The sequence below is a fragment of the Anoplopoma fimbria genome, chromosome 2 (genome assembly GCF_027596085.1).
Source record: "Anoplopoma fimbria isolate UVic2021 breed Golden Eagle Sablefish chromosome 2, Afim_UVic_2022, whole genome shotgun sequence".
Taxonomy (NCBI): domain Eukaryota; kingdom Metazoa; phylum Chordata; class Actinopteri; order Perciformes; family Anoplopomatidae; genus Anoplopoma; species Anoplopoma fimbria.
This window is the reverse complement of record NC_072450.1, coordinates 2,953,528-2,966,500: the sequence shown is the minus strand read 5'-3', so window position 1 is coordinate 2,966,500 and position 12,973 is coordinate 2,953,528. Positions and strand designations below refer to the sequence as shown.

The 12,973-nt window shown below is 39.4% G+C and overlaps 1 protein-coding gene across 1 annotated transcript in view; it reads right to left on the bottom strand.

The window, feature by feature from the left end:
• Positions 1 to 12,973, bottom strand: part of otog (otogelin) — a 57,541-nt gene that overhangs the window by 31,292 nt on the left and 13,276 nt on the right. The window contains exons 15-21 of the mRNA XM_054616238.1: positions 12,000 to 12,124; positions 10,815 to 11,027; positions 9,617 to 9,782; positions 8,320 to 8,394; positions 7,809 to 7,852; positions 6,466 to 6,631; positions 141 to 248 (exon numbers count right to left, since the gene is read on the bottom strand). Coding sequence (XP_054472213.1) covers positions 141 to 248; positions 6,466 to 6,631; positions 7,809 to 7,852; positions 8,320 to 8,394; positions 9,617 to 9,782; positions 10,815 to 11,027; positions 12,000 to 12,124 — 897 coding nt within the window. The remainder of the gene's footprint in view (positions 1 to 140; positions 249 to 6,465; positions 6,632 to 7,808; positions 7,853 to 8,319; positions 8,395 to 9,616; positions 9,783 to 10,814; positions 11,028 to 11,999; positions 12,125 to 12,973) is intronic.

Genomic DNA, 12,973 nt, shown 5'->3' with positions numbered 1-12,973 from the left:
TGTTTAGAAAATTGCTAAAAGTTTGAACAAGACCAAAACGGATGAAGATCCACTGAAGGAAGGAATAGAGTCAGCAGTGTTCTACAGAAACTAGATTCGATTCTAGATGTGAATGGTTTTGAATAGATGCATGAGCGTACCACTGATGGCAGGGTGAGGACACTCTGTCTCCGGGGTAATACTCCTTTCCTTTCCACAGACAGGGACAGGATGCAGGTTCAAAGCACTCGTCTCCATGTTTCAGCAAGCTGCAGGAAAACACAAACTTGTTAAAAGATAAAACATCCTCGGTCTGCATCTACTGAGCTGAAATATAGTGGATTGGGTTTAACACGTTCTGGTGATGTTTTTCCTGTAACTGTGGCCTCTAAATGTTAATGTTTCCTGTTCAAACATCCATGAGAAAGATTTGGTTCATCCAGTGAGAATGAAGGTTTTTTTAACCAATAACATTCACACAGATGCCCAAAAATACACACCGTAACTAGAGAACTTAACGTAATGCACAAAATGTAAAATATGTTTTATTAATCTTGTCCTGCTTGTTGAGCTAAAATGAAAGAGGCTGGACCCATAGCAGGTAGATTCTTTACTCAGGGTCCATTCAGTCCTGCTAAAACAGTGAAACAGTTTAATAACACTTTCTATGTCTATTATACATTTTACATTTTCTTTCAGAGATTTAATGATATTTTCTTACTTTACTTAAAGCAACAATTACCACTTATAGTGACGTATAGCTAGCTTGTAGGGTGGCCACATCGTCAATTCCTTTAGTTGATAAGTTGTTTTAATGCTTTTTTTCATGTATTTCACAAATTTGCAATTAACTTACGAGCACACCTCTGGTCCCAAAAATATCGAATGTTGGGCTTTTTGTGTGATTCTTAGTGGAGAAACTCAGTTTTAACAAATTCAAGGAACGACAAGAGACTAGCTCTGTTTATGACCAAATTACCAACCGGCTAGGTGACCGCGATGTAATCCAGTTTGGCCTAGCTCCATGGAGAGGAGGTGGACTCTGTGTTTACATCATGATGCTCAAACACAATCAAAGTTGATTGACAATGTTTTTTTTCTCATATTGGAATTTTAAATGGTTTTGTTGCTGCTGTTTACGTTCCTTTTCGATGCAAATTCAATAAATGCACTGCAGGAATGTACTACTGTTTTGGTTTTGTTCGCATGTTTGTTGTGTTAAAAATGGGCTACAACTTAATTTTGTTCCGCATCCCTGTGTTGCATAATGACGATAAATGATCCATGAATCTATCTGTACCAAACCAACACCCCTCATCTAATCCAAACAGAGTATTTCCAGATGGTGAGAACTCGTTTTACACGGATAATCTCCCGTTGTGTTAAAGGGAATCTCTGGACCTGATTATCCAAAGCATTGTCCGAGTTCATATGAGAAAACGGTACAAGGACATCTTGGTAATATAAACAAACGCCTCCTCATAAATGAACCAAAGACGACCAGAAGATGTGAAGAATCAGAGAGTAATAATCAGCTGATTGAACCGTTGAATGAAATCATCAATGGGGCCAATGAAGGAGCCTCATAAGTCAGCGTGGTCTAAATTGGAGTTTGGATCGTCCTCAGAGGAAAAGCCAAAGCAGGTCGGCTTCCAGAGCGGAGCCATGCCAGGAAACGAGAAGAGAGAGAGAGTTTCGGTGACTGGGCGACCCTCGGATGAAAAGCGGTAACACTCGTTAGCTACATGAGAAAACCAGACAATTAGGATTCTCAGAGATAGAGAGAGAAACGCTCTTTGTCCGGGACGCCTCCATTCGCTTTCCACTCCGCGAGACGAGGCCCGATAAGTATCTTGTAATATCCAGGGTTGAGCTACATCCACTGGACGAGGCCGCGGACAATGAAGCGACATGCTGAATGGTCCCGCCACAAACCTCAGGTTCATCTGAGTAGAGTTACACCCCAGATAAAACCGTGTTAACAGCTCCCTTTGTGCGGCCGCCAAGCAGCCGTATCGATTACTCTGATCAAAGATTCTACAATCATTCATTCTGCCGAAACCTACGTGCACATTATGAATACATCCACATAAACACGGCCCTCATTTGCAATTTAATTCCATCAGACGGTTTCAAAAAGTGGCGGAGGAAGATGTAGCTGCGTAGAGTGGCGACAGGCGAGCCAGACGGCACAATGGAGTCGACTAGTCTGTGATGCATCCGGTGCTCTGCTCAGAGACCGAAGATCACAGGTTTAATTATACCGGATAACTAGAGCAAGAACTGTCACGAACTTTTAATAAACTTTAGTGTTTGTCAGGCTTCGGCCTTTTCTTCAAAACTAATAAATTACACGTCATTATATTGCCTAGTTAAGTAGTAAAGCCAGACGAGTGAAGCTGATGCGGAAGTGTCTTAAAGCTGCATTCTCTCTGCTGTCCATCAGGGGGCGACATTGTAAACATGAGTTTATGGTCTCAATCTCTAGTTTCAAGTCTTCTTCAATACAGCATGATGTTCATTTAGTAAATGATGCTCCATTTAGAGTCAAACAGACCATAAAGCAGGGGATGCTTTAGGGCGGGGCTACTGTGATTGACAGGTCGACACCAGAGACGTATACGGCGTCTCTACGTCACTCCTTGGCCATATACCAAGATGATGAAAACGCCAAAATCTAGATCCATGATGAGCTCCAAATCCACTAAACCAGCCTTAAAATACAGAACATCTAAAACCATTTATGAGAGTCTACGGAGCAGAGACGGATAGCTGTCAGACCCTGGTCAGAGCTGGACGATGCTACGCTCTGATTGGCCAGTCAGCGTTAGAGGGGCGGTACTTATATAAGGGTCATTTGGTGGATTAAGAACTCGTACGTACCAGCTCAAAACTGATCTAAATGCTTAAATATTGTGAAATCAATGGATTTTTAAAACAGAAATCTTAAAGTTTCCTGATTTATGTTTCCAGTTGAGGTTTGCCTGAAAGTTACTCTCACATTTCTTTTTGAAATAGTAGGAGTGAAATTATGAAATAATATTGAATGAAACATTTTGTTGTGGCATCTAATATCAACCTCAAATCCCCCAAAATCCAGTCAACTGTTCAGGTTATAGATTGAGTCATGTGACCGTCATCTCACCTCTTGTCTTCATTAAATTAGTTTCGAACACCTTCAAACCTTTCCAGAATTGTCTACAGACAAATAGCAGGTTCTACGGTTTTACAAACGTACCAGGTTCTGGTATGCTGATGGTTCTGTGCTTCACCTGAAAGTCCAGGTTCATACGGGTTCAGCTGGACTAATTGTCACAGAACGAGGAATGAATGAATGAATGGTCTACATTTTGATCATAAACAAAGTGTGCCATTGTGAATGAAAACACAATGGCTTCTTCTGTCTGCACCTCGGCTAATTATTTCCCATTAGAGGTTTTTAAGTCCTGCTGCAGATGAATACCTTGCAGTTGACTTTGAGTTTCTTTTTTTTTTATCCTGTTGTTCATGATAGTCATCTAAGTGTAGTATTAATATGACAGAAGGAACACCTGCTTACTTCTCTCTTGATTTATTCCCTCAGTAAACATTGTAAACATGAGTTTATGGTCTCAATCTCTAGTTTCAAGTCTTCTTCAATACAGCATGATGTTCATTTAGTAAATGATGCTCCATTTAGAGTCAAACAGACCATAAAGCAGGGGATGCTTTAGGGCGGGGCTACCACCCTCTGCATTATTTTAAAAAATACCAAAAAAAGTGAAATCACAGCGCCTTCCATACAATGAAAGCCTCTACGCAGCGTCAGCAAACATGTCACGATTAACTTTTGTCACTACACTGATGCAGAATCTTCCGTTTTTGTCTAATAACTAGTCTCCTGAATTTCACATAACTTCCTGCATCTGTGTGGATGTAGCCAAGAGAAAGTCAATAAACAAGCATTGGAGCAAATAATAAAGAGACAAATTTCTTACATCAGATACGATAATCAACCTTATTCAGTTTCATCCACACAATGCTGCCGATTTAAACCAGAAACACCGAAAAAACATCCCCTCATTAATCTCATAACCAGGTTATAAATATCTGACTCATGTCTGGACCTTTAAACAGTTTACCCGTCACTGCACTTATTAATACAGCCGTCATCAGGGAGCTGAATGAGATCCCTTTGTGTCTATATTTAACCTTAAATTAGCTCACAAACTATCAGGTTCCAGATACTAAACACTTGTTCCATGACGGACGTGATTCTCGTCAACATAAAGGTCGTCTAGCTGAAAGTGGAGAGTAGATAAATGAATCAGCGGTGAGGTCAGGAGAGTCTGACCTCTATTTACCGGTCTAACCTTTTCTCTGCGTTTAACACACACTGATGCTATTTATAAACTTGACCTGAGAAATGTAAGTTTATAAGGGTGTAAATGTTTCACTTGTGGAGTTTATTTGACTCTATAAAATTATTATTCACCTTCATACTTTAACACTTTAAGTTATTGACAGAAACCAGCATTTTGTATGTTGCTCATCTGGCCATGATTCAAAATACTACTTTTATTTTGGTGTTTTTTGGTGATGGAAGGCGTGTTTTACTTCATTGTGGCAACAAAAATAAATTTAAACTCATCCCTGACAAAGATAAGATTGGTCAAATCTTATCTTCTTGAATAAACTCAACTTTGATATGTTTATTTTATATTGTTTTCTTTTATATTATATTAGTGGTTGTTTTCTTACGGTTAAAACACAATACATATATTTTAAAACGATGATTAAAAGCAAATTATTGCTGTTTTACTGATGTGTTGTTAACTGAGAAATGCCCCACAGAGAAAACATTATGTCACAAATTCTTTAATAACAAAACTAGAGGTATCCTTATCAAAGTGTTTTGATAATGTATCTAATATGCACATTGTATCTTCAAAATAATGTTTAGCTGTGTCTGTATCTTTTGAATTGTCTAAATATTACTTGTGTTGTGCTTCTTCAGTCAGTTCTGCATTAAAGTGAATGTTTATTAGTGACCATGTCCTGTAGAACATAGAGCCTCTGTTGTAAACTACCATCAGCTGTATAATCTGTACCAGTGCGTCATAAAGAAGAATGTTTTTCTCACTCCCGTCTGTGCATATAGTTATGAGGATGACTCTTGGTCACAGAGTGAAACCACTTAACCCTCCTGTCAGGCCGACAGCCAAAAGGGATTAGAGGGATCAGATGACTGTAATCTACTCCATGATGTCTGATTGTAATCTACTCCATGATGTCTGACCACCTCATCGGCTGGTTGGGAGGACGTCTGTCTCCGACCGAGTATCAAAGACTCAATCAAAAAATATCAAAAAATATGAACATTACCGCAAAAACAAATTCCACTGACTCACAAGGCGTTGAGGATCGGGTTGAGTTTTAATTCAACAGGAGTTCTAATTATTTCTTCAAAATCTCAACAGATTCTTCTGACCAACCCATAAAAATGGAAAAATGAACCTGACAAACTTTGTATTATTGTGACCAACAGTCCACGCATTAAAAAAATCAAAGTGATGAGAAAAATATTGAAATTCTGGCCGGAGTTTGAATTTAACTCTTTTTCACAATCAATATAAAACACTGAAGAAACACTGAATCAATATTTCTAAGAGTTACCAACACTTTAACATGACTCTGTGTATTAAGATAATTATCAAAGCACTCAATGGTAGCGGTGGTTCTGTTTGTGCTGATGGTAGTCACCATCAAGAGCAATTAATGCCCAAAGGAAGTCTGCCTCCCCCCAGATAACCAGGTTTTTTTATCCTCACAATCCTCCTGCAGGGGTAGGAGGATGAGGAGGAGGTGGAGGAAGAGGAGGATTATCATCACTGTTTCGTGTAACATTTTTAGTGAGTCTTTAACCCGTCTGCAGCCCGACCCTCTGCTGACCCCAGCTTCAGTGACACAGCCATCCCGGCACACTCAGAGCTTTAGATTTCACCAAACCCACACAGTCATTTCCAAACCTTTACTCATCAAGAAAAAGGTCACACTCATAGACATAGAAGAGTAGAACGGAAAATCCCGTTCAAATTAACATTTTTATGTGTTGTCATTGCAACTATTCCCGTTCCCTAAACCAAAACTACTTACTTATGGGAAGTCGTGGACTCACTAGGGTGAGGTTTTACAGGAACGTTAAGAAGTGTAGAGAGCCAGTGAATGAGTTAAATTTAACAACTTAATGCTTTATTGTGTTTGCTGAAATAAAAGTGTAAAAAGGAGTCGCAATTTCATTTGCATTTTAGCAAAAGCAACATTTGCATTTTGTATTTTAAAGTGCAATTACACATTCAATTACTATAATCATTGCAGGAGTATTGGTTTGAAGAAATCTGAGCTTGTTTTTGTTTTTATTTAAGAGAATGCACAACTTCAAATAATAATAAAATAATAAAAAAAACATTTTAAAAATGTAAATCTAAAAAGGAAAGAATCACTCACCCAGGAGGGCAGGTACATCCGGCCACGCAGGGCTCATGTGCCGAGCAGGTGAGGTTGAGCAGGAAGGATTCACAGGTGCGCTCACAGGCCGCGCCCCTCCCCGACAGGACGCCATCACCCCCCTCTGAGCAGTTCTGGTAGAGCTGACCGGCTGGACACAACATGTCTGTAAGAGGAGAAGAAGAACCACAGGTGAATAAAATGGGTTAATAAGAAGCTCCAGTATTATTCTTCACCATCCAGTTTCAGCGTATTCCTCTTCAAAAGTACAACCTTTTAAAATGTTCCAAGGGAAATAAAAAGAATATATATTTTTTGGAGCTCGTTTCATTTGTATGCAAATAGTATTTTAACCCATTCTTTCCTAGTTCAGTGTGAACAAGAGGTAAAGCTTATGTTACCTGACATTATAAGTGATATCAAGTACCTGCTGTTTGTTAAGGAGGACCATTCCACCTTTTCATATAAGGCTACATCCAAACTACTACGTCTCCATTTTAAAACGCAAATCTTTTGCTACGTTTACATCTAGCGTCCACACTACTCCGGCGTTTTAACCCCCGAAAATCGCAGGGTTTTGGAAATACTACTGAGGCTAGGTTACTTTGAAGTCACGGTTTGCGGCTTAGAGGAGGGGTGGACACAAAACGGAGGACTTTCCTTTCCTTATCTTATCCATGCTTATTTTTGCTCTGCACAACTATTGTCAAGTTCGCAAAGAAACTGTAAACGAACAAAAACATAAATGCTCTCCAGTGCAACAGGGACTTCAGGCAGAGCTACAAATGTGGGAACAGACAACAGCGAAACCGAGGAATCGAGTTAGAGACTTGTGTTAATAATCCAGTAAAATTTAGATTTTTATGTGCTCATTTTAAAGTAAATTTAGTCTGTGTGTGTGTGTGTGTGTGTGTGTGTGTGTGTGTGTGTGTGTGTGTGTGTGTGTGTGTGTATCAGATATATAATGCAAGACCTGTGGCGTTGTAACTTACTTTTTCAACAAAATTTGTCAGTTTGAGTATATAGAGGTAGCTCTTAAGTACCAAGCATGACCTTTTATAAATAAAGATTACAATAATACTGTGTGTAACTAAGCAACCAATCTACTTCCTGTTTACACCGGCACCTGCATTCCCATTGACTGTGAATAGTCGGTTGTAAACAGAAAAGTATTAGTGTGGATGTAACCTATGATGCAATAGTGAGTGAGAAATGTATCACAGATGTAGAAAGCACAGATTTTATAATCATAAGTGAAAAATACACATCTGTGTGACATGTGGAACAAGGCATCACTAAATATCATCTTAAGACATAACTGGAGTTTGATTAAAGTGACTTACTGCTGTCTGTTGTTTGGGACACCAGTTTACCGTTCAGACAAAGTCTGTAAGGAAACAAAGAGAAGACAGAATGATGATGATGATGATGATGATGATGATGATGATGATGATGATGATGATGATGATGATGATACATGATGAAGGTGAATACAGAAACAACACGGGGGGCTAAAACATTAATAAACACATTCAATTAAAAAAGTATTTTGAAGACTGATCCAGTGTGATTGCAGTTTCTGCTCGTTTCTTGTTTTATTCTTACAGTTTTCCAAATTTTCTTTAGATGTTTTTCATATTTTTTCACAATATTCTTTCTCTCTAGCATCACACTTGTGATTAAACTTTTTCCCCATTACAAGCAAGAATAACAGAACAGCAACACTGTCAGTTTATTAGTATTTGTACTGTATATTGTTCATAGTGTTAGTCAGTCTACTTAATAGATGTTAAGGTGTTGCTGAAGGTGTCTTTTTCAGATGTATGAAGACAGAGACGGAGGAGAGGATCTTACTGAACACCTGCTGACGTCATGATCACATCTCCTGGTTCGTAATCGGCTCCGAGGAAACTGCAGGGACACTCGCTCCTGTGCAGAAAACACAAGATTGCTGATGTCATTTTTTGACAGAAAAACAGATCTATCAGGCTGTAGGTGATGTGAACAAGACGATGCTGAGTTTGTACGTTATCGTGTAAAAGTGGCGGCCATTTTTATTTGTACCGTTGATATTGCGACCGTTGTATTGGGCTAAATTCGGTTAAAACTAAAGCAACTTATGGCAGTTGGCGGACTCTACCTTACAAAGCTTAGAGAGCCGGTTAATGAGTACAATTTAACAGCTTAATGCTGCATCTACACACTCTCAAACATATTGCTTTCTCCAGATGAGTCACAGCTTTGTTCTGATCGTTTTCCTGTAACCAGTGTAGCATGAAAGCATGGTGGAACTAACACGCTAGATAACTTGCAGACAGCTCTATTCCACCATGCTTTAACGCTACATTGGTTATAGAAGAATGATTGGGTAAAGACTTATGTTAAGAGGGCTTTGTGTTACCTTAAACAGAACATTAGAAATAAGTGGATCAGGGAGACGGATAAGAAGGCTTTAGGAGTGTCAAATCCACAACAAACTTCCTTCAAAAAAGGTGCAGTTAATCATTCATAAACATGATAAAGTGACAGTGGATCTACGTGGTGGTAAACGGTGTTAATCAGAGGCCTCAGTAACATACAGGCCAGCGCCACACATCGGCCTCTGTGCTACTTTCTCGCTGGTTATCAGATATCTGTGTCGACCCGAGCACGGAATGAAAGGGGGGTTTCACGGCGAATTCCTCGTTTGTAACTCTATCGCATAGTAAGTAAGGCACTATGATGGTTAAAAAAAACCTGGGACATTTAAGAGGAATTAAGCTGCATGTCTTCACAGCGGGCTGAAAAAGGAAAAGAGCTCAATTAAATAAAGTCCTCTGGCTCTGTGACTTCTGCAGCAGAGATTCAGGGTTTTACACTTAAAGGCTGACCTAAAACTTCAGAGCAGATACAAATATCACTTTGGGAGGATTTGTTGGGTGGAGTTAGCCGTTTAACAACCTTCCATGACTCCTCAGCGAGAAGAGAAGGAGCTGGAACAAGGACACAGATTCACTGCTGCCTCCGTTAAAACTCAAAATACAGTAAAAAAAGATTGAATGTTATATAAAATCTACAGGATAACATCTCTATTCTTGTGTTGCTGCTTTGTGCACAGAAGTAAACGTGTTTTTCTTTGTCCAAAGACCTCCTGAGTCTCCACCAGCCTCACCTGTGCACGCAGGTGTGTGTGCGGTGGTTGTAGAAGGACTCCGGCGGGCAGACGCAGCCCTCCTCACACTCCTCGCCGCACTGCTGCGGGACGGAGAGGGCGGAGCAACGGCGCTGGCAGGACGACACACAGGTGCCGTACCGCATGGTGGCGGGACAGGTGACCGCTGAAGAGAGAGACAGTGTTAAATAGTTCATATCAGTGATGGTTTATAACGGAATCAAGAAATCAAGACATTTTAATGTTGTGTCAATAACATATGGATGTTTAATAATAGTTACCTTATTGTTTCACTTTTTTACTCCATTTCTAAGCTTTTATTGGCCTGTTGAGGCACTTTGTAATAACTGTTTTATCTATTTTATATTATTTGAGCGTTTGGTTCATATTCTCTTTCTCTTCTTTTTTTCATTTTCAAACTTGTAGTCTTCAGACCAAACTGACGATGACTCAAGTGACATTTTTGGAGACAGTTTTTTCAGCTCTTGGAGCGCAAAAATGTTAATTTTTCAGCAGATGCAGTAGAACTCTAACATGATGTACCAGATGGTTTGTTACACAGAAGGATTTGAGAAGCCATCATTTAAATCTGTTTGCAAAAATACTTGCCGTAATTTTTTTCAAGTTATTTTGAAGTTACATATTTTCTGTACATATGTTGCGTCGTTTTACTTAGTTTACGTAGGTTTCTTAAGGTCAACATGATGTTTTTCCATAACCTAACTCAGTGGTTTTGTTGCCTGGACGTAAGCAAGTTTTTTTGTTTAAACTTACATTACCCATGTGTTTATTGCGACTGTGGTCTAGCATCACTGTTTGATGTGCTGCACTCCCAGGGCTCTAGAAAGTGACACCAAAGGCTCCTGACCAAGCTTCAGTATTTGACTACTTGGAATGCAAAAGTGGTGCAATATGGATCTCCATCATGGTTAAAGACATGCTCTCTGATTTTGTGATAGTGCTGCCAAATCCCAAAAGTTTATGTTCTGAAACTCAACACAGAGCGGAGAGGAAAGTTTGGGATTTGGATTTGATATTGGGCGTTATAATGAGAAGAAATGAAAAGAAAAGTAACAGCAGTTTTCAAGGAAGTTTCTCTTTGGCGTCTTGGCTTCCTTCTACACATCATTGTAATAAAAGTCATAAAGTCATCCTCTTTGTCCTGCATACAGAATGTGTCAGGGCTCTGAATGCTCACCACAGTCGGGTATCTGCGATCGGAAGTCCACGATGACGGAGAACCTTCGGCAGTGACGGGCGTAGTGGGCCAGAGCGGAGCAGAGGCAGGGCGTCCCGCACTTACAGGTGTCAGAGCGACACTGCTGGTGGAAGGAGGTCGGACTGAGGTACTCGTGGCAGCCGGAGAACAGATCCTGGTTCAGCACGTCGCACATCTCTGAGGCGTAGGCCACTGAGCAGGGAGGAAGCAGCAGAGAGACAGTTATTAGCTCAAAATGACCAACAGTGGACAAACAAAAAGGTTAAAAATATACATTTATATTATCTTTTATTTAGGAATGAATCTGAAATGCAGGCTGACTCAAACACATCTATGTATATTCATGAGTCTGCAGCTGCTTCACAGTAAAAGACAGCAAGGAATCAGATAAAAGCATGAAGCAATGAGACGTTTACTGTGAAGCAGCTGCATACCCACGAGACAAACAAAAAAAAGACAATTGAAAATAAAATAATATATTACTTTGTTTTTTGTGTACAATTATATCAAAGTAATGTCTGAATTCTTGACGACTCTGCATAAGAAAAATAAATCATCTGTCTACAAAATGTGAAACGGAAAATATATATAATTTAATCTACAATCAGAGTATACTTGTTCATTTTTATGTATTTTATTGTGTGTTTTCAAAACGATACAGCTCTACTGGAGACGTTTTCATACTTTTACTTGACATTAAAGGAATTCTTCACCAGAATATTGTATATCAATCACTCAACCCGTGTTACTTTGAATGCTTGAAGAAAAGTTGTTTTTCTCTCATGACTCCACGATGAATGAATGATAAAAAAAAAGTAAAGTGTTGGTGAAACACTTGTATATGAACAGTCTCTAATTAGTTGTGAATAGTGTTTTGAATAATCAAGTTTTAATGAAGATTCATACAACTGGACAAATGAGATTTGGATTGTTCTGCATGAGTTGTTAACAGATGTTTCGATGTAGGTTTGCTGTTGTTAAACGCTGCCCCGATTTACTTAAATTCATCATTTTTTGGGTGAAGTATTCCTTTAATACAAAGAATATTTACAATGTTTAGGAGACATAAATATCAATGATACATGAGCCAAACGTATAACATTGTGAATGTCTTCTTTTTCACCACTGAAACAGAACGAGCTCAAAGTAAGCAGAGGAACTGACCGGCCTGTTGGTGGGTGTCACAGGGGTCGAGCTGAGGAGCACTCAGGCTGGTCGAACACGCCGACGACACTCTCCAGGCGTTTCCAAACAGCTGAGGAGTGCTTTCTATCATACCGGACGGAGATCTGCAGTAAAAGACCAGAACACAGGTTCATTAGCAAATACATGGAGCTAGAAAACAGACAGCTTGTTTCGTTTTTCGTACACATTGGGGCGAACCAGCAGTGTTCCCATGTTAAATCCTGCTCCAACACATTTCCTCTTTGAAAGAATAAATCTTAGTCTATTGTGTTCTGGCAACTTTTTGTGTATAGATCAAGCAAATGGTTCAATCTTAATATTATCCCACACTATCAGTCAGACGGATCCACTTCACTTTTTAAAACAGATAACAGGAGCTACTGCTATTTCTGAGTTCTGTTTGTTTTGGCTTCTAAATGTTTCTAAAATAACTGTTAAACCATATAATTTAACTAGTCAAGCTTTAAGGCCGTTAACAAGATGTCAGTGCTTACCACAAATGTTCATTTTGTTAAGGCAAACTATGAACACAGGCTGCAAACTCCAGGTCTGCCCATTGAAGCGGATGCGGAAGTGTCTTGAAACGTGCATTCTCACTACTGTCCATCAGGGGGCGACTCCTCTGGTTGTATAGAAGTCTATGAGAAAATGACTCTACTTCTCTCTTGATTTATTCCCTCAGTAAACATTGTAAACATGAGTTTATGGTCTCAATCTCTAGTTTCAAGTCTTCTTCAATACAGCATGATGTTCATTTAGTAAATGATGCTCCATTTAGAGTCAAACAGACCATAAAGCAGGGGATGCTTTAGGGCAGTATTCCAAGATAGAGGCGGCAAAATCGCATAACTCAAGGCTTCAAAGGGGCAGTCCAGAAACCAATAGATGTTTTGATTAAAGGGAATGCGACTAAAACATTTTGAGTTGTCGTCAACTAAACTAAACTATGAAAG